The 26,833-nt window shown below is 35.4% G+C and overlaps 1 protein-coding gene across 1 annotated transcript in view; it reads left to right on the top strand.

Moving 5' to 3' along the window:
• Positions 1 to 294: 294 nt before the first annotated feature.
• The window catches only part of MNS1 (meiosis specific nuclear structural 1), a 31,672-nt gene continuing 5,133 nt past the window's right edge, over positions 295 to 26,833 (top strand). The window contains exons 1-7 of the mRNA XM_077748367.1: positions 295 to 414; positions 6,328 to 6,455; positions 13,280 to 13,382; positions 16,038 to 16,267; positions 16,860 to 17,076; positions 17,179 to 17,286; positions 23,942 to 24,199. Coding sequence (XP_077604493.1) covers positions 295 to 414; positions 6,328 to 6,455; positions 13,280 to 13,382; positions 16,038 to 16,267; positions 16,860 to 17,076; positions 17,179 to 17,286; positions 23,942 to 24,199 — 1,164 coding nt within the window. The remainder of the gene's footprint in view (positions 415 to 6,327; positions 6,456 to 13,279; positions 13,383 to 16,037; positions 16,268 to 16,859; positions 17,077 to 17,178; positions 17,287 to 23,941; positions 24,200 to 26,833) is intronic.

Below are 26,833 nucleotides of genomic sequence, written 5' to 3' on the forward strand. Positions count from 1 at the left end.
ACTGTCTTTCTGATGGTAATAGTCCCTTGAAGCTCAAGACCTCCAGCCCCCTTAGCCACCAAGGCCAAGTGAACAAAGGGCATCCCCTGTGTGGTTTGCACACACCTGCTCAGAGTGCGCTCACCAGGTTCAGAAAGGCAGCGGGCAAAATGCCCTGACTGCATGTGTCTGAGGGCTTCCATGATGCTGGGGGAGAATGCCCTGTCTCTGTGCCTGTACCGGCCCCAGGTTGGTGGCAGGAGAATGTCACAACTGCTCTCACTTGCCAGCCACAGCAGGGTATGGGGCATCGCTATGACTGCCTCCACTGCACAGCCTCAGGAAAGCAGCAGGATGGCAGAGACCACCTGCCCCACCAGCCCCAGGGAAGCAGTGTGCCACCCTGGCAGGAGAGGTAGAGAGCACACAAAAGGAGTCAGTCTTGCCTCTGTCTCTGGTAGAGCCCCAACTGTCCCTTGCTTCTGCAGCAGATTCCCCCAGTTCAGCAAATGAATTTCCTTCAAGTTGGTGCTTTTGTGCTTGATCCTATGAGTGAGACTACAGATGAGCCTTTAAAATGAGAATCTCAGTTTCCTATTGTACTTTCGGTCCCTTGGATGTTAGCCCTGTTGGTTTTCTAAGCCAGACATGTTTGGAGCAGCTCTGAAGTATTTGAGTGCCTAATTGTGGGGCACCAACCCCTCACTTGTCTGGCAGAGGTGCTGGACTGGTGAGATCCCTCTCTGTTGTGTCTCTCTGCCTATTGGGTGTAGAGTTTTTGGCTAGACAGTGTCTCTGTCCCTCTATCCCTCTCAATGTGGTCCTTTTATCCTTTGTTGTGGAAACGCAGTCTGTCTAGTTTTCAGATACTTTACAGAGAGAAATTGTTAGAAGGTGCAGGAGAGACATAAAGTATCCCCCAAACTGAGAAGGCACTCTGAGACTGGAAAAGGAAGTAGGCCTCTCCATACAGTTTACAAAGTTTTACTCAGGGTAACTTACTGACACGGGGGAGCGGGTAGAAGACTGACTATGCACAGCAACTGCATAGTTATCCTCCACCAAATCCAGACCTTAGTCCACAAATTTTACAGAGCAAAGGGACGCACAGAAGGGCATTGTACTGAGATCAAAGGTTTCACACACACTGCAGCGAGCTTGAATGTGTCTAATTGACAGCTAACTTTTAATTATATCTTATAGCCTCACCTGTGCATCAGAAAGGGGAAAGGCTTATTTCTAACAGATTCATGGGAGGCCAAAACAAGCCTCTCCCTATCTAGGTCTTGGTGGGCATTTCTAAGGTATGATTATTCATTTCCATGGGATGGCTACATAAAACATGTAGTCCCAAGAGAGGTCATTGGGCAACCATGAACAAGATGGAGGGCCAAAGATGGAGCCAGTATTGTCAGCATTCCTACAGAACTGATCTATAGGTAGCTGTAGATTTTGTGTGTCCATGGGAGATGAGTTCAGGATCTTCTATGCTTCTTGGACCTCCTGATTTTTAATAGTTAATTTTTAAATAGTTAATTTGATATACTGTGCATTCCTTTATTCCTCCCACATGTAGTTGATTTCTTTAAAAAAACTTTTTATGTTGAAATAGTTACAAGTTCTTGGGAAATTGCAAAAATAGTATGGAGAGGTCCCCCAGTGGTTACACCTTGCATAACTATAATATAATATCAAACTCTAGAAAATGACATTGGTACCATATTTTCCTATACCCCCCTGTCATTTTTTCAAATGTGTAGATTTGTGCAACCACCACCTAATTTAAGATACAGAACCATTCTGTCACTGCCAAGACCTCATTTATTTTACCCCTTCATAGTCATATACTTCCTCAACCCCTCCCCCACCTTGCATTCCTGGCAACCACTGATTTGTTCTCCAACTCTGTAATTTTGTTCTTTCAAGAATGTTATATAAATATAATTGTGTGTGGTGCCATACATATGTGGAATCCTATGTCTGTGACCTTTAGAGTAGATTATTTTTTCACTCGGTGTAATGCTTTTGAGACTCATCCAAATGGTTGGACTTGTCAAGTTAATTCTTTTTTATTATTGAGTTGTAGTGCTGTTGATTTGGATATACTGGTTGATTTCTTGTTAAATTTGCATATTATAAAATTAATTCTCTTTGATGTATAGTTCTATGGACTTTGATAAATGGATAGATTTCTATCTCTACCCTCCCAGTGTGTAGAGATAGAAATGGGTAGATTGTTCATTCAAACAATTCTGTCATCCCAGAAGTCCCCTCATTCTGTCCCTGTGTAGTAAATCACTCACTCCTCTCCCCAAATCCCTAGAAACCATTGATTTCTTTTATGTCCTGACAGGTTCACCTTTTCCACAGTGTCGTATAACTGGAATTAGGCAATACGTTACCTTTTGGGTCTGACTTCTTTCACTTAGCAAAACAGATGTAAGATTCCATGTTGTTGTATGAATTGTTCCTTTTATTGCTGAATGGTACTGTTATATTCTAGTATATGGATGTACCACAATTGTTTACCCATTTGTATGTTGAAAAAAATCTGAGTTGTTTTCCAGCTTATGGCAACTGTGAATAAAACTGCTATAAACATTTGATTATAAACTTTTATATGAACATAAGTTTTCATTTCTCTTGGATAGATATCTGAGAGTAGGATGATTGGGTCATACAGTGGGTGTATGTTTCACTTGATAAGAAATTGCCAAACCATTTTGCAGAATTGCTGCCTTATTTTGCATTTCTTCAGTGGTGTATTCCAGTTGCTTTGTGTCATCACCAGTACTTGCAGTTGCTTTTTGTTAGTTGAAAGTATTATTTAGATAATTGTGGATTCAAATGCAGTTATAAGAAATAACACAGACCCAATATACCATGCACCTAATTTCTCCTAATGGTGCATCATGCAAAACTATAGTACAATATCACAGGCAAAATATCAGCAATGATACAATCCACCAATCTTGTTCAGATTTCCCTACTCTTACTTGTGCTCCTGTCTGTGCATTGCATGTGCGTGTGAGTGTGTGTATATATGTGTTTGGTTCTCTACAGTTTATCACACGTGTAGGTTTGTATATCCAGCACCACAGTCATGATCCAGGAGAGCTCCATGACCACAAGTGTTCCTTATTTTGTCTTTTCTTGTCCACCTCTTTCTTTTTTATTTTTATTTAATGTTTTTATTTATTTCTGAGAGAGAGAGAGAGACAGAGACAGCATGAGCAGGGGAGGGTCAGAGAGAGAGGGAGACACAGAATCTGAAACTGGCTCCAGGCTCTGAGCTAGCTGTCAGCACAGAGCCCGATGTGGGGCTCAAACCCACGAACTGTGAGATCATGACTTGAGCCGAAGTTGGACGCTTAACCTACTGAGTCACCCAGGTGCCCCTTGTCTGTCTCTTTCTTGTACACCATGCCTCATGCCTTACTCTGGCAACCACTTATATGTTCTCCATTTTTATAATCTTGTCATTTCAAGAATGTTATCTATATAGCTCAACAATAAAAAGACAAAAATGGACAAAGGACATCAATAGCCATTTCTCCAAAGAAGACCTACAAATGAGCAATGAGCACATAAAAGATGTTCAACATCATGTCCTTAGGGAGATGTGAATAAAAATCACAGGTTTCCCTTTAGAACCATGAAGATTGTTCTAATTCTTTTTAAAAAGGATAGTAAATGTTGGCAAAGATGTAGAGAACTTGGAACCCTTGTACATTGCTGGCGGAAATGTAAAATGCTGTAGTGGTTGTGGAAAACAGTTGGGCAGTTCCTCAAAAAGTTAAATGCAAATGCTATATTACTCTCCTAAACATAAACCCAAGACAGTTGAAAACATGTTCACACAAAAACTTGTACATGAATATTGAAAGCAACATTATTCATGACAGCCCAAAGGAGTTGTTGGAAACAACCCAAGTGCCCATCCACTGATGACTTGATAAACAAAATGTGTTCTATCTGTTCAGTGGAATATTATACAGCCATAACAGGGAATGAAGTACTGATACAGGCTGCAACATGGATTAACCTTGAAAACATTACACTAAATGAAAGAAGCCAAGCACAAAAAGGCCACGTACTGTATGATTCCATTTAAATGAAATCTCTAGAATAGGCAAATCCAGAGAGATAGAAAGCAGATGAGTGGTTCTCAGAGACTAGAGGGTAAGTGGAATGGTGAATGACAGCTAACAGGTATAGTGGGTTTTTTTTGGAGGTAATGAGACTGTTCTTCAATGTTAAAACTTACATCCACACAAAAACCTGTACATGGATGTTTATAGCAGCTTTAATTGTCAAAACTTGTAAGCTCCTAAGATGTCCTTCAGCAGATGAATGGATCGACAATCCAGACAATAGAATATCAAGCCATGAAAAGACGTGGACAAACCTTAAATGTGTATTGCTAAGTGAAAGAAGCCAACCTGTAAAGGCTTCGTACTCCATGATTCCAATTATCTACCATTCTGGAAAATGCAAAACTGTGGAGATAGGAAAAAGATCACAGGTTGCCAGGGCTCTGGGGGAGGGAAGGATAGCATAGCACAGAGGATTTTTAGGGCAGTGACACTACTCTCTGTGATAACTATAGTGGTAGATACTATCATTACATATTTCTCAAAACCATAAAATGTACACCACCAAGAGTTAACCCTGATGTAAACTGTGGACTTTGGGTGATTGTGTCAACATAGATTAATTGACTGTAATAAATGTACCACACTGGTGGGGGGTGTTGATAGTGAGGTGGGGTGGTACGTGTGTGTGGGCTGTGGGTATATGGGAGCTCTCTTATTCCTGCTCACTTTTGCTGTGAACACAAAGCTGCTTCAGAAAATATCCGCTTAAAAAAAGTTCTGAAACTAGATAGTGATGATTGTTGCACACCACTGTGAATATACTAAAAAACCACTGAGTTAGGAATTGTGGAAGGTGAATTTTATGCTATGTGAATAATTGAACTTTTACAATTAAAGCTCAATTGTAAAATAATGTGTGTCAAGAACATTATATAAATGGGACCATACAGTACATTGGGATTAGATTTTTTTTCACTCAGCTTAATTGCTAGAAATTCAGCCAGGTTGTGACTAGTGTCATTAGTTTGTTCCCTTTTGTTGTCGATCAGTCCTCCATGGTAGGATGTACCAGAGTTTATCTCACTATTCACCTGGTGGCATCTGTCTGCTTATTTCCATTATTGGCTATTTTGAATAAATCTGCTGTACACATTTGGGTACAGGTTTTAAAATAAACATAAGTTTTCATTTCTCTAGGATAAATGTTTAAGAGTGAAGTTACTGAGTTGTACGGTAATTGCATGTTAGCTTTAGAACAAACCTCCAAACTGTTTTCCAGAGACGCTCTATCATTTTACACTCTCACCCAGCAAACAATTTCTCACCAACATTTGGTTTTGCCATTATTTTTCATTTTAGCCATTCTAATAGGTTTGTAGCGATCTGTCGTTGGAATTTTAATCTGCATTTTCTGAAGGCTAATGATATTGAACATCTTTTCATGTGCTTATTTGTTCTGAATACAGAATTTAGTCGACCCTCTAGATCTTTCTACCATTTTACCCATGGTACAAAAGAAACAAGTTAAATGGTATCTTGGGGAAGCAATCAGTCAAATTCACAATGTAGGACATTCTGTGGTCCACATGTACTAATTTCTACAACAAATCAGTGGACTGGGAAACAAAGGTGTGTGTATGGGATGACCATTACAGAGTGAAAGAAACTTCAGAGAAAAAAATAACTAGACGTCACATGTGGATCTTGTATGGATTTTGATTTGAAAAAGCAAACAAAAGGCACCTTTGAGATAATTGGGAAAACCTGAAAATGGATAAGGTATTAGACTTTTCTAAGGAATTACTGTTATTTAGACATGTTCATGGCATGGCTGTTCTATGAGATGAAATTCTTATCAGGTAGAGATCAATGCTGAATTATGTATATGGTAATGACATATCTAGGATATGTTTTAAATAGTCTAGCAAAAAAGAATGAAGAAAAAATGAAATTGGAGTAGAAGAGTAAAGAAAGAAGATTAGCAAAATATTGGTAGTTACGGAAAATGAGTGATGCTACCTGAGAGTGTATTTTAATATTCTTATTACTGATGATGTATGACATCTTCCATGGTAAAATGTTTGGAAGAGTGTCTATTGAAATAGTAGTTTGTATTTTAAAATAAAACACGAATGATTGTTGCTCTGAAGGCCCTTGAGCTTTCTGTTAAAAAACAGATTCAGCCTTGAGAAAAAAATATATCTGATTCTGGAGGACAAATAAATGAAGTTTCTTTTTTAAAAAAATTCAGGCAGAAGAAAACAAAAGATTGAGGGAACTTCAGATTGAACAAGAAGAAAAACTGGCAACGGAATTGGCAAGACTAAAACATGAAAGTCTAAAGGATGAAAAGATGAGGCAACAAGTAAGAGAAAACAGGTATCTTGGCTTTTATAAATTTCATTTGTTTTGTCTTTGCCTTGAGACTGATTATGTTATGCTTGACACCTGAAAGTGAAATTTCTTTCTTTGTATCATTGTACTTAGTTAATATTTTGTCTGGAAAGCTTATTGCTTTAAGTCCTATTTATATTCGCTTGAGAAAAGAAGTTGTATTCCAAGTAGTGTTTAAGGTGAAAATAAATATCAATTTCTTCTCTTTCCTCTAAACGTAATTTTTTTTTAAGTTTAAATTTTTTTTTTTAATGTTTTATTTATTTCTAGGAGAGAGAGAGAGACAGCGTGAGCAGGGGAGGGTCAGAGAGAGAGGGAGTCACAGATTGAAACAGGCTCCAGGCTCTGAGCTGGCAGTCAGCACAGAGCCCGATGCGGGGCTTGAACCCACAAACCGTGAGATCATGACCTAAGCGAAAGTCGGACGCCTAATCGACTAAGCCACCCAGGCGCCCCTCTAAACGTAATTTTTTAAATGACCTAAAAAATAGACTCATGAATCCTACTCTTTTTTTTATAAGTTTATTTGTTTATTTTTGAGGGAGAGACAGACAGAAGGCAAGCAGGGAAGGGGCAGAGAGAGAGGAAGACACAAAATCCATAGCAGGCTCCAGGCTCCAAGCTCCAAGCTGTCAGCACAGAGCCTAATGTGGGGCTTGAACCCATGTACTGTGAACCCATGTGAGCTCATGACTGGAGCTGAAGTTAGACGCTTAAATGACTGAGCCACCCAGGTGCCCCTCATGAATCCTACCCTTAAGTGAAACCTTACCCAATAGATAATTTAATTTTCTACCCCAGTATTCTTGGAAAGTGGCTGGTCAGCTATGGGTCAACACCTCTGGTGATTACAATAGAACTTTTTTTATTCAGCCGTAACTCTGAATTATCTTTTCCCCTGTTGTTTCAGAATTAATTTCCTTGTAACTTTCTCATTTATCTCATTTCTGCTGTCTGATGAAAGACAAACAAATGTAGTTCTTATTTAGTATATCCTTTCATATTTGTGAATCCTGTTCATAAATATGAAAAAGTTTTTTTCTATAAGTTAAACATCCTTCATTTCTTCATTTGTTCCACATATAACATAATTTCAACCTTTACCATCCTAGTTCTCTTCTGTAGGTGTGATTTACATGATTGTTGTTCCTTAACAAAATCTTACCCCATTAATTATGCGTAATCCTCTGGGACCCCTAGTAGTGGGACTGTTAACCTAACCACATTGTTCTACAATATGTTTCTTAATGTTGCCTAAGATGAAATTACTTTTTAGGAGCAGCAATATCACATTGTTGGTTAAAACTCAGGTCTAACTAAATGCCCATCCTATATTTACATAGTTGAATATATTAGCAATTTACTTTGATAATTGTTACATTTTATCTTAACTGAGCCAGGCTTCATGTAGGATATTATATGACCCATTGGTGACCTTCAGGGATTTTAAGCTTCATTAAATTATATTTATATGTTTGACAAATACACCCATATGTATTTTTCTGGGCCTACAACTTTTATCAAATTATTTTACTAATTCTTAAAGATTTAAAATTGCCACTAATGTCTTCATATTGTTCTAGTCACAAACTGTCTCTTTGGACATCAATTCTCCAATTATTTGAGCTGTCCCTTGTGGTTTTATGTTATCTGAAGATGAAACAAATATTTCATCCTATTTTTGTCTAATTCACTGATCTAAAAATTAAATGGAGGAACTTTCCACTTCTAACAATTTTTACACAAGGTGATTCAAATAATTGCTCCCTCTGAGAACAGATTATCTGGAAAAGTAAGATCTGGGAAACAAGCAAACCAGAACGGTAAGCTTGGCATTTGTAGCTGTATTTCTCCTGGAGGTTTTGCTGATTCCAAAAGTAGGGCTGAGAGTTAAGAACTGAAGCAAAGCTTAGCCAATAAGCATATGGCAAGATGTTCAACATTTTTACAAACTTTATGCTTAAGATTTGTGCAGCTTAGTATGTGTATTACTTCATTAATACAGAATTCAATTTGATTTTATTAGATAGAAACAGATGAAGCGAGGCATGTGCAAGTAGGCCAGTGGAAAATACCCAGAATAAAGCAGAGAGACAAAGAGATAGAATAATGCAAAAGTAACCTTAAAAGAGATAAGGGCCATGATGGAAAGTGCTAACACATGTATACTTTTAGTTCTGGTAGTAGAAATGGAAGAGGATGATGCAGAAGCTGTATTTGAAGAGATACTGGCCAAGAATTTCCAAAAGTGTGAAAAGACAAAGCCACAGGTTAAAACACAACAAATACTGAAAACTATACCCATACTTAACCTAGTCAAACTGTTGAAATCCAACAATAAATAAAACCATGAAAATCACAAAAGCAGCCCCACAAAAGACTATTACGTTCAGAGGAGCAACAATCAGAAATATGACCTGATTTTGAAAGTAACAGTGAAAACTAGAAGTCTATGGATTGAAAGGGCTGAAAGAAAATAATGACCCATCTAGAATGCTATACTTTTGAAAATTTTCTTCAAACTAAGGCAAAAGTCATTCAGCTGAATACTCTTTCAAATATGGTATGCTGCCTGTTAGCATTGTCAACACTGCTTAGAGTTTTTCATTTTGTGCATAAGCTGTGGTAGAATTGTGATTAATGTGGAGAAATGGACCAGTTTTCTGATCAGTGTTTTCATCTGCAAACTGGCAGTTCTAAAATCAAGGAATGTTTGTGGTGGTACTCAAAATATATCCTAAGTGATTAAAAACCATATATAGTAAGATTAGCCTCTTTAAATTTAAAAGAAATGAATTTTTAAAACCCAGGGTGAATTTTTAAAGCTCATTGACATTTATTTTGAAAATAATTGACCTTGAATGAGACTGTTACTTGATTTTTGAAAACATGATTTTTTAATCCCAGAAAATATTTAAAAGACAGTTTAATTTATCACTGCTTTTTCCTTGAGATGGGACAGTCACTTCTTATTTTTATTTTTTTATTCTTTTTAGTCCCTTCCTATTTTTAGAAGTCTTTTTAAAATTTATATCACAGAAGGGGGCGCCTGGGTGGCTCAGTCGGTTGAGCGTCCGACTTCGGCTCAGGTCATGATCTCACAGTTCATGGGTTTGAGCACCACATCGGGCTCTGTGCTGACAGCTCAGAGCCTGGAGCCTGCTTTGGATTCTGTGTCTCCCTCTCTCTCTGACCCTCCCCTGATCGCTCTCTCTCTGTCTCTCAGAAATAAATTTTTAAAGAAACATTAAAAATTTTTTAAAAAATTATACCACAGATCAATAATTATGTGTGATTAATAATTTTAATGATTTCTAATTATTCGGCTTCATTATATAATTATAATTAATCATACAATATAAATTACATAATTAGCAGCTATACATTTGTTACATAGTTAACACACAGTTTTATAGAAGCAAAAACAAGTATCTCATATATAATTGATAATTAAGTTTAGCAAAAACTGTCTCATAGAGGAGACAGAGACAGTCTTCCCTTATTAAATACATAGCCAGTTGCTGGCAGTACGGATGGCATTACAGTTTCCAAAGTCAGAGGTTTATAGCAACCAAGTGAATGCTGAATCAAGAAAAAGGCAACTTAAAAATGGTAGCAAAGCTTTGTGGTGTTTTTCACTTGTCCTTGCTCCATCCCTTCCCAGCTCTGAGGCAGTTTTGATGGTAGTAGCCCATATTGTGAGTGTCTGTCCCTCATTCTGGATTGATTTATATTAATCACTGTATTCGGCATACTAGCCAGTGCAATAAGGCAAGAAAAGTAAATGAAAGGTGTTAGGATTGGCAGTAAAGAAATAAAACTTTGATTATTACCAGATGATATGATTGTGTATGTAGAAAATCCAGAAGAATCTATGTTTAAATTATAAGAATAACTTCAGTAGTGTTGGACGTGAAGTCAATATATAACATTAGTTGTATTTCTGTAAGTTAGCAACAATTAATGACATTTTAAGAATAATTCGTACAATAACAAAAAAATAAATACCTAATGAAAGAGGTATAAAACCTCAACACTGAAAAAAAACTATTATCAACAGAATTTTTTAAAATGTAAATAATTGGAAAGATGTGCCATGTTTATTAATCAAAGACTCAGTATTGTAAACATGTCCAATTGATTTATAAATTCAATGTAATCCTAATCAGAATCTCAGCCAGTATTGTTTATTATGACATTTGACAAGCTTATTCTAAAATGTATATGGAAATGCAAAGTACTTAGAATGGCTAAGACGATCTTTGAGAAGACCAAAATTGGAGACTTATTCTCTAGGATACAAATACTTATTATAAAGCTACACTAATTAAGATATTGTGGTTTTAGCACAGAATAAACAAAATGGATTGATAAAATGGAATGGAGCAGATCTTCTCAACCAGAAAATATAAACGCCAATGGTCTACGGCATCTGTAATGAGTTCATTGACCTTCCGTGGATCTAAAACAATGCCTGCTATATACCATTTATGAGAGAATTAAAATATAGTTACTTCATTTTCTGTGAGGCTTAGTTCTCTTATGGACCCTAGTTGAGAAATGATGAGATGGGATATTCAAAAACAGATCCATGCATATATGCACAGTTAAACTCTGACACTGCAGAGCCCTGGCACTACAATGTTAGTGTAGAACATTCAGAAATGGACTTTTTTTTTTATGCTTAAATTTTATTTTATTTTATTTATTTATTTATTTTTACAAATAGTTTTTTGTCAAATTAGTTTCTACATAACACTCAGTGCTCATCCCCNGAAATGGACATTTTTATAAAATGGTACTGGATCAATTAAATAACCTTATATACAAAAATGGATGTGGTTTTTACCTCACTCTACACACAGAATTGAATTCTTTAATGATTAGTCTAAAAGTCATGATGAAACAGTTTTGAGAGATTAACAAAGAAAACAACTTTATATGCATGCAGTAGGCAACATTTCTTAAAACATGACACAAAAGTCATTGACCATGAAGAAAAAGATTGGTGAATTAGAATACTTCTCTTCATCTAAAGAAGCCACTGTGAGAGTAAGTACAGACTGGAATGACATATATTTGCACTGCATGTAACTAACAAGAGACTTCTATCAAGAACATACAAAGAACTCTTCTGCAACAAGAAGTAGACAATTTAGTCTAAAAGTGGGCAAAAAAAATCTTGAGCAAAACCTTCACAGAAGATGTAGAAATGACTCAAACATATGAAAAGGTCTCAGTTTCATTTTTTTAAGGAAACAAATTAAAACTCCAATGATATGTTACCCACAAGAGTGGTTAAAATGAAAAAGAATGACAAGACTAAAAAGTGTTGCTGGGACATGTAGCAGTGTGAGTGCTGAAGCACTGTGGGTCTAAATCTGTACAGAGCATGGAAAGCTGGCATTTTCTATGAAATTTGAATAGTGTGACTCAGAAATCTCACTCTTAGGCATATATCCAATAGAAATCTGTGCATTTGTCCTTCCAATGAACATCATTTATTTCCATGTTAGTTGCTTGGTATTTGATGCACTTTGTTTTAGAGAGGTAATATTATAAATTGTGATTGGGTATGTACCTTGGTTTACAAATATTATTACCTAACTCCAATCCAACAAAAATTCTTAGAAATATATTTCAGCCCCCGGGAGTAAAATATGTAGACTAACCTAGAAACTTAATCCTCATTTATATTATTATTTTTATGAAATAAGGCAATTGTGTGTCCTATTCATTCACAACTCCAACAGAAAGGGCAAGAAGGACACATCACAACACCAAGATAGCTCTCTACCCTACCCATGATGACTTCTCTTTGGAGGTATTGGGTACTTCTAAATTGTTTATAATTAGGTGAGTGCCTCTGTTCTAATAAGAATTAAGATGTACTTTAAAAAATATTTTTAACTTAATTTTTTTGAGAGAGCATGCGTGAGTCGGGGAGCAGAATAGGGTGACAGAGAATCTTAAGTAGGCTCCATGATCCACATGGGGCTCCCACAACCTTGGGATCGTGACCTGAGCTGAGATTAAGAATTGGATGCTCAACTGATAGAGCTACCCCAGTGCCCCAAGATGTGCTTCTAAGTGACATCTAAGTACCCTTCCAACTCAGAATTCTCATATTCAGAATGTGACTGCACATTAAAATGAAAAGTTGCATATGTCATTTTGTTTTCCACTATAGTTATGGAAGGGATAGGTTCAAAAACAGAGATTATCTGAGGGTGATCCTCATTTTTAACAGGTAGGTAAACAAGTCCAGAGAAGTGAAGCAAATTTGCCTGTGGTCATTCCTCTCCATCATTATCATCAAAAAATAGTTATGGTTTATAGAGTGTTTACTGTGTAACAGGTGCTTTTTTTAAGCTTTTTATACCGATTAACTAATTCCCACAGCTACCCTTTTTACAGGTAACAAAACCAAGGTACAAAATATAAGTAACTTGCTTTCAACCTCTCCACTATAGTTCTTTTAGTTCGATAGCCTCAGTAGTTGGACAGAAATTTTAACCAGTATTGAGAAAGCATCTTCTCTGAGTTATTATGCACAGGCAAAAAGATTTTTAGTGATGATTACCGGAAATAAAAGGGTTGTTTTGCATGGAAAATTAATTATAATGCCTCATTTCACGTGCATTCTGATTTTTCTTTGGATGAAGCGAGAAGAAGTGTTATTTTCAAGATATATAATAATTTAAATATCTTACACATGTAGAAAAATTCTTTTACATCTCAGGTACAAATTTTTAAGATAGTAAGAAATGTGGTCCTCAACTTTAAATTTCTCTTTTTTTAAAAAACAGTATTGAGCTCAGAGAATTGGAGAAGAAATTAAAAGCAGCTTACATGAATAAAGAAAGAGCAGCTCAGATCGCAGAAAAGGATGCCATTAAACACGAGCAGATGGTAATCATGTTTCTGGTCATTATGTTTTCTATATTTTTAGCTTCATTTAGAAAACCAACAATAGCCCAATTTTTTGAAAATTGCTCCATACTATGAGGAATTTACACTGCTAGATTTCTTAAATACTTTTATACTTTTCAGATTCTTAAGGTGTAGAAACTCAAAGATTATTCAATAGTGAGCCTTGTTTAATTTAATGTTAGAGCCTTTCAGAGACACAAAGAATGTGGTTGCTGTTTAGAATGAATAACTATACTCAGTAAGTCTGAGCATTCTTTGTGGTCTCTAACTGATAATTCTCTGACAAACCAATATAGTACAAGTTAGTGTGATCAATACATTTTAGAATGTTATTAGATTTTGTATTTGTTAAATGTTTTAAAAAGTGAAGTATTTTATAATTTTAGGCAGGAAACTCTTGTTTTATTAGTAGTAATCTCTTCTGTTTCCCTCTATTTTTTTTCCCTTTTCTAACTCCTGGTTAGAAAATACTGTCTGGTTCAGGGCAAGAGATACTCTTGGGCAAAGGAGTTTTAGACATACTCGCCAGTGGTGTTCCAGTAAATGTAAAATAGGGTTTATTGAGTTAATTCTTAAAAGCAGCGTGCACACCGTCACTTGACCCCTCATGGTCCCATGGAAAGGCTAGGCATAGATGAAAAGGTCTGATTGCAATATTACAGTCTTTTAAGTTCTCTTCTCTTGTTTCTCTGTTAATATGTAGAGCATTTTAGTCATAAAGTTTCCTCTCTCCTGGATTCCTTTCAAAGAGGTTATATAGCTATTAAAGAGAAGAGGTAGAGGTAAATGCTGTGGCTTTTAAAGTTAGCCTGAACATATTTCAAGTTAAAAAGAAAAAACAAGTTGCAGAAAAATCAAGTTGGAGAGTAATACACATCACAGACCGTTTTCATTTTTTAAAACCTGTATGTTAACATATGTGTATATATCAGCACACATATGTTGATGCACACATATAATTAGAAGAATAATATCAAAATACTTAACCAGCACAGTGCAATATAGGCATCTCATAAGAATCGATGCTGGCCACAGTGGTGTGTGTGCATGTGCGTCAGTTCAGGAAAAGTCCAAAGGGTTGCACAGCATGCTGTTAACTGGGAATGCCTTTGGCCTGGCAGGTGGTAGGAAAGCATGAGATCTTGTTTCCTAAGGCATGTAGTTCTTTTCTTCCCTTTCAAAAATAAAGTACGACTGGGGCAACTGGGTGCCTCAGTTGGTTAAGCGTCCAACTCTTGATTTTGGCTCAGGTCATGATCTCATGCTTTGTGAGATCAATCCCATAACCCTGTGAGATTTTCTCTCTGCCCTCCACTCCTCCCCTACTCATGTTCTCTCTTTCTTTCTCTCTCAAAATAAATAAAATTAAAAACAAAAGTAAAGTAGAACATAAGCAGTGTAGTCTTTGACTAGTAATTTGCAGTTTTATCCTGATAGTTGAAATTTTTCCAGGCAGTTGTACATTTAAGTCTGACTCCTGAAGGAATTGCCACTATTTCCTAAATACAATGAGCCTACAAAAATTAAAGTCAAATAGTCCTATAACTTGACTAGGTGTCAAGATAACTAGTTGCCAGTTTGGGTTCCGTCTCTCTGAGCTTTAGTCTTAAATCTGTGAAATGAGAACATTGTATATCTATAAGTGTGTGGCAATGTATACATAAATGTTTTTGTCATTTCACATTTTTTTAAAGAACCCAATACAACATGTGTTAAAAAAGTAGGAGAGAAAGAACTTTGGTCAAGTCATATTAATAGTGTATATGTTAAAGGCCTCAATTAGATCAGGAATGGCATTCAGCATTCACATTTTAACCCATTTATTGCCTATTTGATGTTATTTGGGATGTTATCATAATGCTAAAGGGTAATAAAAGTTGCCTGAATATTTTTAATTTACAACTTATTTTGTTACGTGATTTCAAAATGCTCAAAAAAAAAAAATAAGAGGTTTAACCTAGTTAAGAAGTAAGATTGTCTCTAATCAGAGGGAATAGTCTTGAATGAGTGAATTAAAAGCTACAGAAAATAGGCACAGTGATATATGTGACTCTTCTAAGTTAAAGTAATTATAAAGGGCATTTAATAAATGAAGAAATGAGAGACTTCAAAGACCAGTGGCAAGAAAGAAAGTTTAGGCTGGGAGAAACTTCAGAGTTGCTCAGAGCTGATTAATAGCAGACTTGTCTGAAAAAGAGTACAATCCTTACTGTAAATGGGAGCTGATACATAATGGAGCTAAAAATTGCCTACATCACTTTTAAATAAAAGGAAAAGGTGACTACTGCTTTTTAAAACAGTTATTCTATTTTTTCAAATTTTTGCAGGTTTTCAAGTGCAGAGTTTTTCTAATTTTTTAGAAAAGTTTTGCTAAATTTTTCAAATGTGGAGTTATTAATTATGCTCATCCTATATTTCCTTGAGACCTACTTGAAGGAATGGGAAAGCATCTTTAGTCTTTGACTCATCATTCAAACCCTTCAAGTGAGAGTGACTTACCTTTGTGATTACCTGGACAGATGAAAATATTTTATGCAGTACACTTTATAGTATTCAATTTCACCTGTTTTGACATATTCTAACCTACTGTGTTACCATTTGAAAATGGAAAGATAAATTTTGTTTTCATAACAGAAACGTGATGCTGAAATAGCCAAAACCATGATGGAAGAACACGAGAGAGCAATCAAGGAAGAGAATGCTGCAGAGGACAAACGGAATAAAGTAAAAGCACAATATTATCTTGACTTGGAGAAACAACTTGAAGAACAAGAAAGGAAAAAGCAGGAAGCTTATGAGCAATTACTGAAAGAGAAACTCATGATTGATGAAATTGTTAGGAAAATCTATGAAGAAGATCAATTGTAAGTTCATCCCAGTTTCTTTCCATGCCTAAACATTGAGATGAGATTTATCTTAGGCTTGTTTTAAAGAGAAGAAGTACCTAAACAGTGCCGGATATATACTAAGTCCTCAGTAAGTATTACAATTACATAAATGGAGCTCCAACTCCTATTTATCTTTGTGAGCATGATAATTATCTGGTAACAAATGCTTATTAAGGAAGAAAATGACCTAACCTTTGTTTTCCTTAAATGTGCCCATATCATATAGAGGACTTGTCTTCTGATCATTTCTTTGCTGGACAGCTGAAGTGTAGTGTGCTGCTAGGCGTATGTAAACAGGTTGGTGCCTTTCTGAAGTGAGATGCATAAAACTTCATTAATAAGTTAGAGGAGCAGTATAAATAGTATTTTACTTGGAAAATTCATACCTGTCATTGTATTTAGCAGCACATAGTGGACACTCGAAACGTTTGTGGTATGAATGAATGAATAAAATATAAATAGAAAGGCTGTTTTTTCCCACATTATTATCACCTGAAGGAAATGACACTTATATTTATCAATATTATTTCTTTTACTGTACAACTGTACTCAGCTCTTGCTTTTTTAGGGAAAGACAACAAAGGTTAGAAAAAATGAATGTAACTCGAAGGTACATAGAAGAATTTCAGAAAGAACAGGCTCTCTGGAGAAAAAAGAAACGTGAGGAGATGGAAGAAGAAAACAGAAAAATCAGAGAGTTTGCCAACATGCAGCAACAAAGAGAAGAAGATCGAATGGCAAAAGTTCAAGAAAATGAGGAAAAAAGGCTGCAGCTTCAGAATATGGTATTAAAATAGCCACTTCTTTAACATTGGAGGAATTCAGAAACACTTAATATAGAATTTGTTTACTACTAACATTTGTGTGTTTCTTTAAAAATTTAATAGCTGGCTCAGAAATTGGAAGAAATGCTGCGGCAACGTGAAGATTTGGAGCAAGTGAGACAAGAATTATACCAGGAAGAACAAGCTGAAATACATAAGATGAAACTAAAAGTAAGTTTTGGAAATGGAAAAAATGATTAACATAGAGAAGAATATTATTTTGAGATGAAGCAGTAGAAAAATAGTAGATTTAAACCCATCCAATATTGATAATTACATTATGTGTAAATAGCATAAACACTTCAATTAAAAGAGAAATTTTCAGGCTGAATAAAAAAGCTAGACCTCGGTAACAGTTCACAAACTGCATAAAAAGTATGATTCAACTGTGTTATCTTTAAGCAACACAATTTAAATATGAAGACATATAGTTTAAAAACAGAAGGATGGAGAGAGATAGACTCAACACTAATCAAAAGAAAGTTGTGTTGGAAATCATGGTAAATTCATCTATAGGATATAATAGTCCTAAAGGTGGATGAACCTAAATAAAGCTTTAAGATGCATGAAGTGAAACTGAAAAGAGAAAGAGACAAACCCATAATTATAGTTGAAGATTTCAGTCTCCCTTCTCCTTAATATATAGAATAAGTAGTCAGAAGACCACAGGATATGGTGTTGAACTACAGTATCAAAAACCTTGACCTCAAGTCAGGGTGATTTGCCAGTTTTCTAAATGTGTTTGTTAATTTATTAGAGTTTTGAGAGTTCTTTATGTATTATAGATACTACTCATTTGTCAGGTGTGTAGGTTTCAAGTATTTTCTCTTAGTCTGTAGTCTTAGTCTCTAGCTTGTCATTTTATCTTTTTAACAGGGACTTTCTCTAAGCAGATATTTTCAGTTTCTATGAGGTTCAATTTGTCAGTTTCACTTTTTATGGATCATATTTTTGATATCAATTCTAGGAAGTCTTTACCTAGATCCTGGAGAATTTCTCCTTTTTTTCTAAAACTTTATTTTCCATTTAAGTCTGTGATTTGTTTTCAGTTGATATTTTGTATAGGGTATGAAACTTAGGTCAAGGTTTTTGCTTTAAGATGTTCAGTTGCTCCACACCATTTGTTGAGAAGATTTTCTATCCTACATTGAATTGCTTTGGCAAATTTATCAAAACACAGGTATATTTGTTTGGATCTGTTCCTGGGATCTCTTGTTTTGTTCTGTTGATTTATGTATCTGTCCTTCTGCCAATACCACACAGTTTTGATTACTATAACTATATAATTCTTAAGATTTGCTTTAGCCTTTCCATACATGTTTTTGAATAATCTTGTGTCTATCTACAAATAAGTCTTCAGGGATTTTGATAGGAATTGCATTAAATCTAATTGTCAATTTGGGAGAGCTGATAGGTTCACTGTTGAGTTTACCAATCCATAAACATAGTACAATTCTCCATTTATTTAGATCATCTTTGTATTTTTTCCTGTGTTTCATAGTTTTCAGCATACAAATCCTCCATGTGCTTTGTTTTTATCTTTAAGTATTTCATTTTTTTCAGCAATTATAAATGGAATTTTAGTTTTAATTTCAATGTCCACAGACTCGTTACTAGTGAATTCACTTTTTTGTATTTATCTTGTATCTCACAACTTTGCCGTATTCATTTAGTACTGTAGGAGTTCTTTTTCTTTCTTTTTTTTTTTCCCTACCTACTCACTCATGTTTTCTGCAAATAGGGACAGTTTTATTTCTTTTTTGTCTGTGTCCCTTTTATTTCCTTTTCTTGCCTTCCTTTACTGGCTAAAACTTCTAGCATTGTCTACCACTGTGAAGAATAAGAGTGATGAGATAGATATCAACTTTCTTTGTTGCCTATCTTAGGGGAAAGCGTTCTGTTAATTGTAGTTCTGTAGATAGATCCTCTTTATTAAGTTGAGGAAGTTCTCTTCTAACCCTATTTTTCTAAAGGTTTTTATCATGAAGAGATGTTAAATTTTGTCAAATGCTTTTTCTATATCTATAGATAAGGTGTGTGTTTTTTCTTCTTTACCTTGGTGGGTTATGTTGATTTTTTTTTTTTAATACATAATATTGCTTTTTAGTTTTCTGTTTTCATACTGGTGTCAGGGTATTACAGTCTTCATAAAATAAATGCAGAAGTGTTTCCTCCTCATATTTTCCAGAAGACTGTATAAAATTGGTTTTAACGCTTTGTTAAAATGTTTGGTAGACTTTTCCAGTGAAACAATCTGGCCCTGGAGTTTTATTTTTTGAGAGCTTTAAATTATTAATTCAATGTCATTAATAGTTATAGGCAATTCAAATGACCATTTTTCATATTTGGTTAGTATTAGTGACTTTTGTTTGAGCAAGTGATCCATTTTGTCTAAGGTGTCAAAGTGTGTAGAATTATTCATACTATTCCCTTATTATCCTTTTGACGTCTGCAGGGTCTCCAGTGCTATCCCATGTTTCATTCCTGATATTGGTAATTGTTTCTTTGTTTTTTTTTTGTCACTCTTGCTTTAGGTTTTTCAACTTAGCTGACTTTTATTGTCAGTATTCTTGAAGTACAATTGACATATAAAATTGTACGATATTTAAAGTATGCATTTTGGTGATTTGATATATTTTTATATTTGGAAATGATTCTCCCATCTAGTTAATAAGTCTATCACCTACATAATTATCTTTTTATTTCTGAAGAGAGCATTTAAGTTGGACTCTTAACAAATTTCATTTACAAACTACAGTGTTATTCACTTTAGTCACCATGTTTTACATTAGATCTTCAGGCCTTATGGCTGAACTTTCTACCCTTTACCAACCTCTTCCTGTTTCCCCTACCCTCCTGCTTATTATTTTCTGTCTCATTATATACAAAAATGAACTCAAAATGAATGTGACAAACAAAAAGCCTGAAACTACAAAATTTCTAGAAGGAAACAGCGGAGCAAGTCTTTATGACCTTGAGAAGGGTGAAGATTTTTTGGTAGGATAAAAAAGGCATTTTCCATAAAGGAAAAAGTTACAAATTGGGTTTCATCAAAACTAATAATTTGCCAACACTGTTAGGAAAATGTAAATGCAAGCCACAGTCTGGGAAACAGTATTCTGTACATGTATCTTATAAACACCTTTTATTCAGAATATAGAAGGAACTCTGATAACTCAATAATAGAATAATAAAGAACTATTTTTTAATGAGCAAGAAGTTGAACAAAGACTTCATAAAACAAATATATGAATAGCCAGGTATACAATAGATTGTTAGTTATTAGTATTTTTGTTACTGTTTAGCAATAACAACATCATTTTAGATAAACTTTCATTAGTGAGGAGGAAGTAGATACTGTGTATTGATCTCAAAACCTGTTGCATGTGTATTCTTAATATATACATATTATCTGCATATACGAATATAAAATATAGGGGCCCCTGGGTGGCTCAGTGTGTTAAGCGTTGAACTTCAGCTCAGGTCATGATCTTGTGGTTTGTGGGTTTGAGCTCCATATCGGGCTCTGTGCTAACAGCTCAGAGCCATGAGCCTGCTTTGGATTCTGTGTCTCCCTCTCTCTCTGCCCCTCCCCCATTTATGCTCCGTTGCTCTCTCAAAAATAAACATTCAAAAAGTTTTTAAAAATGTAAAATATGTACATTTCTTTTTAAAAACAACTTAATGTAATCCGTTTATATATACCTAATATCAAATTACCCAAAAATGTTAAGAATAAAATGATGGATGAAGGTGTAACAGGTATATATGGGCCAGTGGGAAGCAAATAGGCAAGGTCATCATCAGAAAAAGAACATCAAATGAATCTCATATATCACAGATGAAAGGTATAATTGATAATGAGGGTAATACAGGATAAACATTTAATCTTCTATGTAAATTGCATTGAAGTACATAACTTTAAAAGGTATTAAATCTCCAAAGAAAATTTACCAGAATAATACAAGGGGAAATGGTATTTAACATCACTAGAAATTAATGACAAGTATTTTCATTTTCTGTCTGAAAATCTAAAAATATTCTTTTCAATTATTATTGGTTGAAGAGAAAATCTGGAGTAATTTAGAGGATGAGATTAGTACACCTCAAAATCTTATCAGATTTATAAAACTGATCTCTGAGGCAGTTAATTTTTAACAAGAAATATTAGCAGAAATTATCCAGCAGCCAATTCAGTAACTTAGAAAAACAATACAAATTCAAGTATGAGGCAAGAATATGGAAGGAAATCATAAAGATACAAGTGGAAATTTAGCAAAATCAGGAGAACACATTAGCAAGAATTAATCCAGTTAGGATTGGGGGGTAAAGCTTTTACTCTGGAAAAACATACTAAAAAAGGAAAGCAAATACAAAACTAGAAGGACTAAAAGGTCTATAAAGAAGAGAGAATAGAAAATAGTGAATGGTCATTCAATTGTATACTTATAAAATGGGAAAATCTTCATGGCACTATTTTCTGCATTAAAAATGTAGTGATTTCAAAAAATGTGGGAAAAGCCAAAATAAGATCATTAAAGATATATCCTGTGTGAAAAGCTTGTTGTGTCCTGCCTCATACCCTCTTGGCCTCTCCTCTGCTTACAGTGACAGTTGTGGAGAACACTTGTGAGGGTTTACCCTGACTGTGCTGACGGCATCCTAATATGTGGTGGTGTTGGTGAGGGCAGAGAGTGAATACCCTCTGGGCCATCCCTCAGCCAACAGTAGACAGAAATGAAGGGATAAATGCTTCTTCCTGTCAACTTTGAGGGCAGACCTGAAAGGTGCTTCATGCATTCCTCAGAAGATTCTGGCAGGATTAAGCCACAGTTGCCCATGTAGTAACCAGTTCAGTGATGCACCCATGTGTTGGCTTTTCTCCCTTCCCTATTTCTTTCTGCTTGTCCCTCACTACTGCTTCCTGAGATCTCCCTCTCTCGTAAAATATGTATACACAAATATTTGTGTAAGATTCTGCTTTCACCGGAGAACCCAGATCAAGATACCTCTAAAAGTTTGCAGGCTCAGAGAGTTTTTTCAGCAAATTATTTCAAACCTTTAATGAATAGCAACTTCTCAAACCACATTATGGATTTTAGAATGTGGAAAAGGTTGGAAAATTATGCAGGTCATATTACATAAATATATAATCCTGATCCAGGCATATCAAAGAGTATAGGGACATTTTTCTAGTTGAAAAAAGCAGTGAATGTTGTTTTGTCTTATTTTGCTAATGTTTCCCTGATTTTTAGCCAGATGTCTTTACCACTGATTGGATTAAACAAAATTTGTATGGGGGATGGATGCAGGAAATGTCAACAGTTCATTTGGTTCAATATGTATTTTCTGTGTGCAAAGTTTTATGATAAACTCTGAAGGAATTCAAAGCTGAGACAGTAGCTGCCTTCAGTGAGCCTTCTGACTTCTATATAATACATGGAGATGAACATAAACTATAATGTCATAAAAACACTGTGCCCAGCATCCCAAAGAAAAATAATATATAAGATAAATAATAAAATATATGCCCTCTAGGAATTTATTTTTAGTGAGGAGAGAAGGCATGGGTATCTGAAATAAAATTAATGATTGGAAAATTAAATGGTATCAGAGGCCCAAAAGAGAGAGATGTATGAATTAGAGTGACTTTCTGGAGGAGGTAGGATTTGAATAGGAGATTAGATAGAGATAAGTGAAGAAAAAGAAGTGGAACATTGAAGATAATGAACAAAGTTGCTATAGCTGATATTCCAGATTGGGTCACTTAAAACTCACTTCTATACATTTTGTCTTACTTTATTATAAAGTAAAAACCACATTTATCTTCTTTTAGCTAGGATTCTTCATAGTACCTAGGTTATCTCCCAAGTTACTCTCCACCTCAAGGTGTGAAGATAGAAGTGGGCAAAGTGAGGTCACAGTCACATGTAGAAGACTGGATCGTTGGGAGTAGGTTTGGTAGAGTTACCATCATGGAATTTGAGCCATGTTGGTTAACTCTACCGAAGATAGATGGTAATGGTGGCTGGTTTCCTGGACATCTTGGAAGTTCTCTAATATTGCCTGCTGGCCTGTAGTATATCCCTTATAGTTTGTGTTACCTGTAAGAACCGTGATCAAACAACGTTGTTAAGGCAATATTTTGGTTGCCTTGAGGATATGGCTTACTTCCTGGAAACTGTGTATGAATCAGGCAAGGCTGGTTACAGTTGAGAAGGAATTAAAATTTACATCAGTCCTAATTGGATGGATGATAAAGCAAAAACAGTAAAATGTTATTGATAGTAGCTAGGTGTTAGGTAGATGAGTGATCACTGTAAACTTCTATTTTCCAATTATGTTTGAGATTTTTCATAATGTTAGGAAAATTAAAGCTTGTAGGAAGAGACTGTAACTGCTCCAAGTATATTTGAATTTTCTTGAAAAACTTGTGATTGTCACTTGTAGCTTATTATTCTGAAAAATATTTGCCAGTCATTTGAACCACAATTTCAGGCAAGATTCTAGAATGATTCTTTGTGGGTACAAATTTCACAGACCACAGATTTAATGACTTCAGGTGTGCAAAAAAGTTTTTATAGCCACTCCTTTCAAAATATATACAAATTAAAATTTAAAAATAAAAGAAGGTAGTCCAAAATAACATGTCCTTTATCCAACTAGTGTTAAAAGGATGGGGAAAAGAGTTATCTTGAAAGGCTTAATTTTTCATTTTATTTCATATTGTAACACTGCACTTAACCAAACTCTATCCACCTTTTCTTTATAAATTTTTTGTAAAGAAACAGTTACTGAATTAATGTTTATACGGATTGTTGTTTAGGAGGAAGCAGAAGAGAAATTAAGAAAGCAAAAGGAGATGAAACAAGATTTTCTAGAACAAATGGCCCTGAAGGAACTAGTACTCCAGGCTGCAAAAGAGGAAGAGGAGACCTTTAGAAAAGCTACGCTAGCTAAGCTTGCTGAGGATGATCGAATAGAACTGATGAATGCTCAGAAACAAAGAATGAAGCAGCTAGAACACAGGAGGGCTGTGGAAAAACTTATTGAAGAGCGTCGCAACCAGTTCCTTGCAGACAAAGTAAGAAAAAGTGTTCATTTTTTTAAATTATCATTGAACAGCAGTCAGCTCATCTGTTCATCCACTCAGCATTTAACTGAGACCCTTTTATGTGCCAGATGATGTCTGATATCTGCTTACTAGTCATATGGCATAGACATTTTCTGACCATTTATTCATGCATCTAGAATGTATTCATTGATGCTTTCTGTGTGCTAGGCACTGGTTGGTGTTGAGAACGTGTACAGGTAAGTCCATGACATCTATCAGTTTATGGTCTTGGTTAAAGAAAATGTATAAAAACAATCATTATAGAGATATGTCAGGTACACGTGATAATAATTATACTGGTATGGGCATCTTGGTATGGTAGGCAGGGCACAGATCATGAATGCCCTGGATGCTATTTTAAGGAAAGTGTCTTTATCCAGGGACACCCACTGAAGAATTAAGAAAGCTATATGATGAGATCTGCACTTGGAAAGTTGACTTGAGTAGTCGGACTGGGAGTAGATATGTGGGGAGAAGGGAGACAAGGAGATCAGTTAGGACATTACTACCTTCAGTCCATGATAGGTGGGGAAAGCCTGTGCAAGTGGAGAAGGTGGCCGTCTGAGAGATGTTAGGGAGACAGACTCAATGGGGCTTGCTGACCAATTAGTTGGGTCTGGAGAGGCGAGCGCAGGATTGCACCTGCTACTACCACTAAATACTACTATTGCTTCCATATTCAGTGAGTGGGTGATGTCCCAAAGAAAACAAAGAAAAATAGATTTCAAGGGGGGTATATAATCCCATTTTGTCCACATTGATTTTGAGGCCCCAGCAGTTGATTTCTTAGTTAGAAATACGGATTTAAGAGTTGGAGAGGGAACTAGGTTTGTGCCTTTGGATACATTGGTTTGTCTATTTTACGTTTCATTTATAAAACTGAAATAATACTTAATCTGCCACGCTAGACTGTTGTGCTTTAAGAACCAAATAAGATAAGGTATAAGTGCTTTGTAAAGATAAACACTCCAATACGAAGAGTATAGATTAGGCATATGGTAAGTATTTTAAAATAATATAAGTGGTAGTGATAACAACTAACCTTTATTGAGCTTTTACATATGTCATTCAACTATTCTAAGCTCATTCCAAGCAAATAACTTTAAACTTTCAACTCTGTGAGTTAAGTACTTTTATTACCCCCATTTTGAAGATGTGGAAACTGAGGCACAGATTATATACATATATGTATATATATATAATACATATATACATATATATGTATAAAATCCATCTATCTATCTATGTATCTATCTATCTATCTATCATCTATATATAGAGAGAGGGGAGAGAGTGAGATTATATGTATGTGGCTCAAGGTTTTATAGCAAAGAAGTGGCAGAGCTGGAATTAAGTTAATCTTTTCTTGTATGGGTAGAGAGAAAGAAATCTCAGGATATTCTTGTAATCAATAGATACTGATCTGCTAGGAGTTCTGCTGAGTGTTGGTGAGGGAACCAAAATAAATACAAGTTAATTCTGGTACTTTCTAGTGTAGTGCAGAAAATAGGGTATAGAGTCCAAAAAACTCAATTATATATAAAATCATACTGAGAATACATTTCTTACATGTACAAGGTACATGTATAGAATTTGGTAGTTGTAATTTACCAATTGGACAATGCAGTTAACCCATGAACAACACAGGGGTTAGGGGTGCTGACACCTACCCCCCTCCCCACCCCAGTGAAAAATCCACATAAAATTTTGACTCCTCCAAAACTTAACTAAAAGCCTCCTGATGACGAGAAGCCTTACTGATAACATTAAGAGTCAAGTGGCACATGGGGTGCCTGAGTGGCTCAGTCAGTTGAGCACCTGACTCTTAATTTCAGCTCAGGTCATGATCCCAGGGTTGTGGGATTGAGTCCCACATCGGGCTCTGTGCTGTGCCTGAAGCCCTGCTTAAGATTCACTCTCTCTCTCTCTCCCTCCTCCCCTCTCCCCCACTTGCGTTCTCTCTCTCTAAAATCATAATAAAAAAAGATTGGTTATCTTATTTTCAAAAAGTCAATTAGCACACATTTTATATACATATTATACACTATATTCTTCAAGTAAGCCAGAGAAAACAATCTTATTAAGAAAATCATAAGAGAAAATACCTTTATGGTACCATATTGTATTACTGAAAAAAATCTGCAGGTAAGTGGACCCATGCAGTTCAGAGCTGTACTGTTCATGGTTCAACTGTACATTTATGGCAGAACTATATGGGTTTACCTGGAAATACATAAAAAATGAATAAAAGCAGAAGAAGGCTATTCTAAGTTGGCAGCATATGAAATTACCCACAAAGAGAAACTTGAATGATAGGCAGAGGAGTTTAGACATGATACAATAGGAAATTGGTGATCATAACATGGTCTTTAGCAAGGAGAAAATGTAGTGATTTAAGAGTGAGGTGATGAGGACTTAGGTTAGCAGAGCATGGAAGAAGCAAGAAAGAGTTTAAATACTTTTAAAGGAAGATACGACTGGTATTTTTTTTTTTTTTTTAGATCATATAGGGTAGAGTGGAGGAAAGAGTCAAATAACTCCAAGGTTTCAAACAAGAGAAACTCAAAGAATATGTTTTGAGTCAGAGCAAAAGTTCGTGTTGGG

The sequence above is a fragment of the Crocuta crocuta genome, unplaced genomic scaffold, assembly GCF_008692635.1.
Source record: "Crocuta crocuta isolate KB4526 unplaced genomic scaffold, BGI_CrCroc_1.0 scaffold130, whole genome shotgun sequence".
Classification (NCBI taxonomy): domain Eukaryota; kingdom Metazoa; phylum Chordata; class Mammalia; order Carnivora; family Hyaenidae; genus Crocuta; species Crocuta crocuta.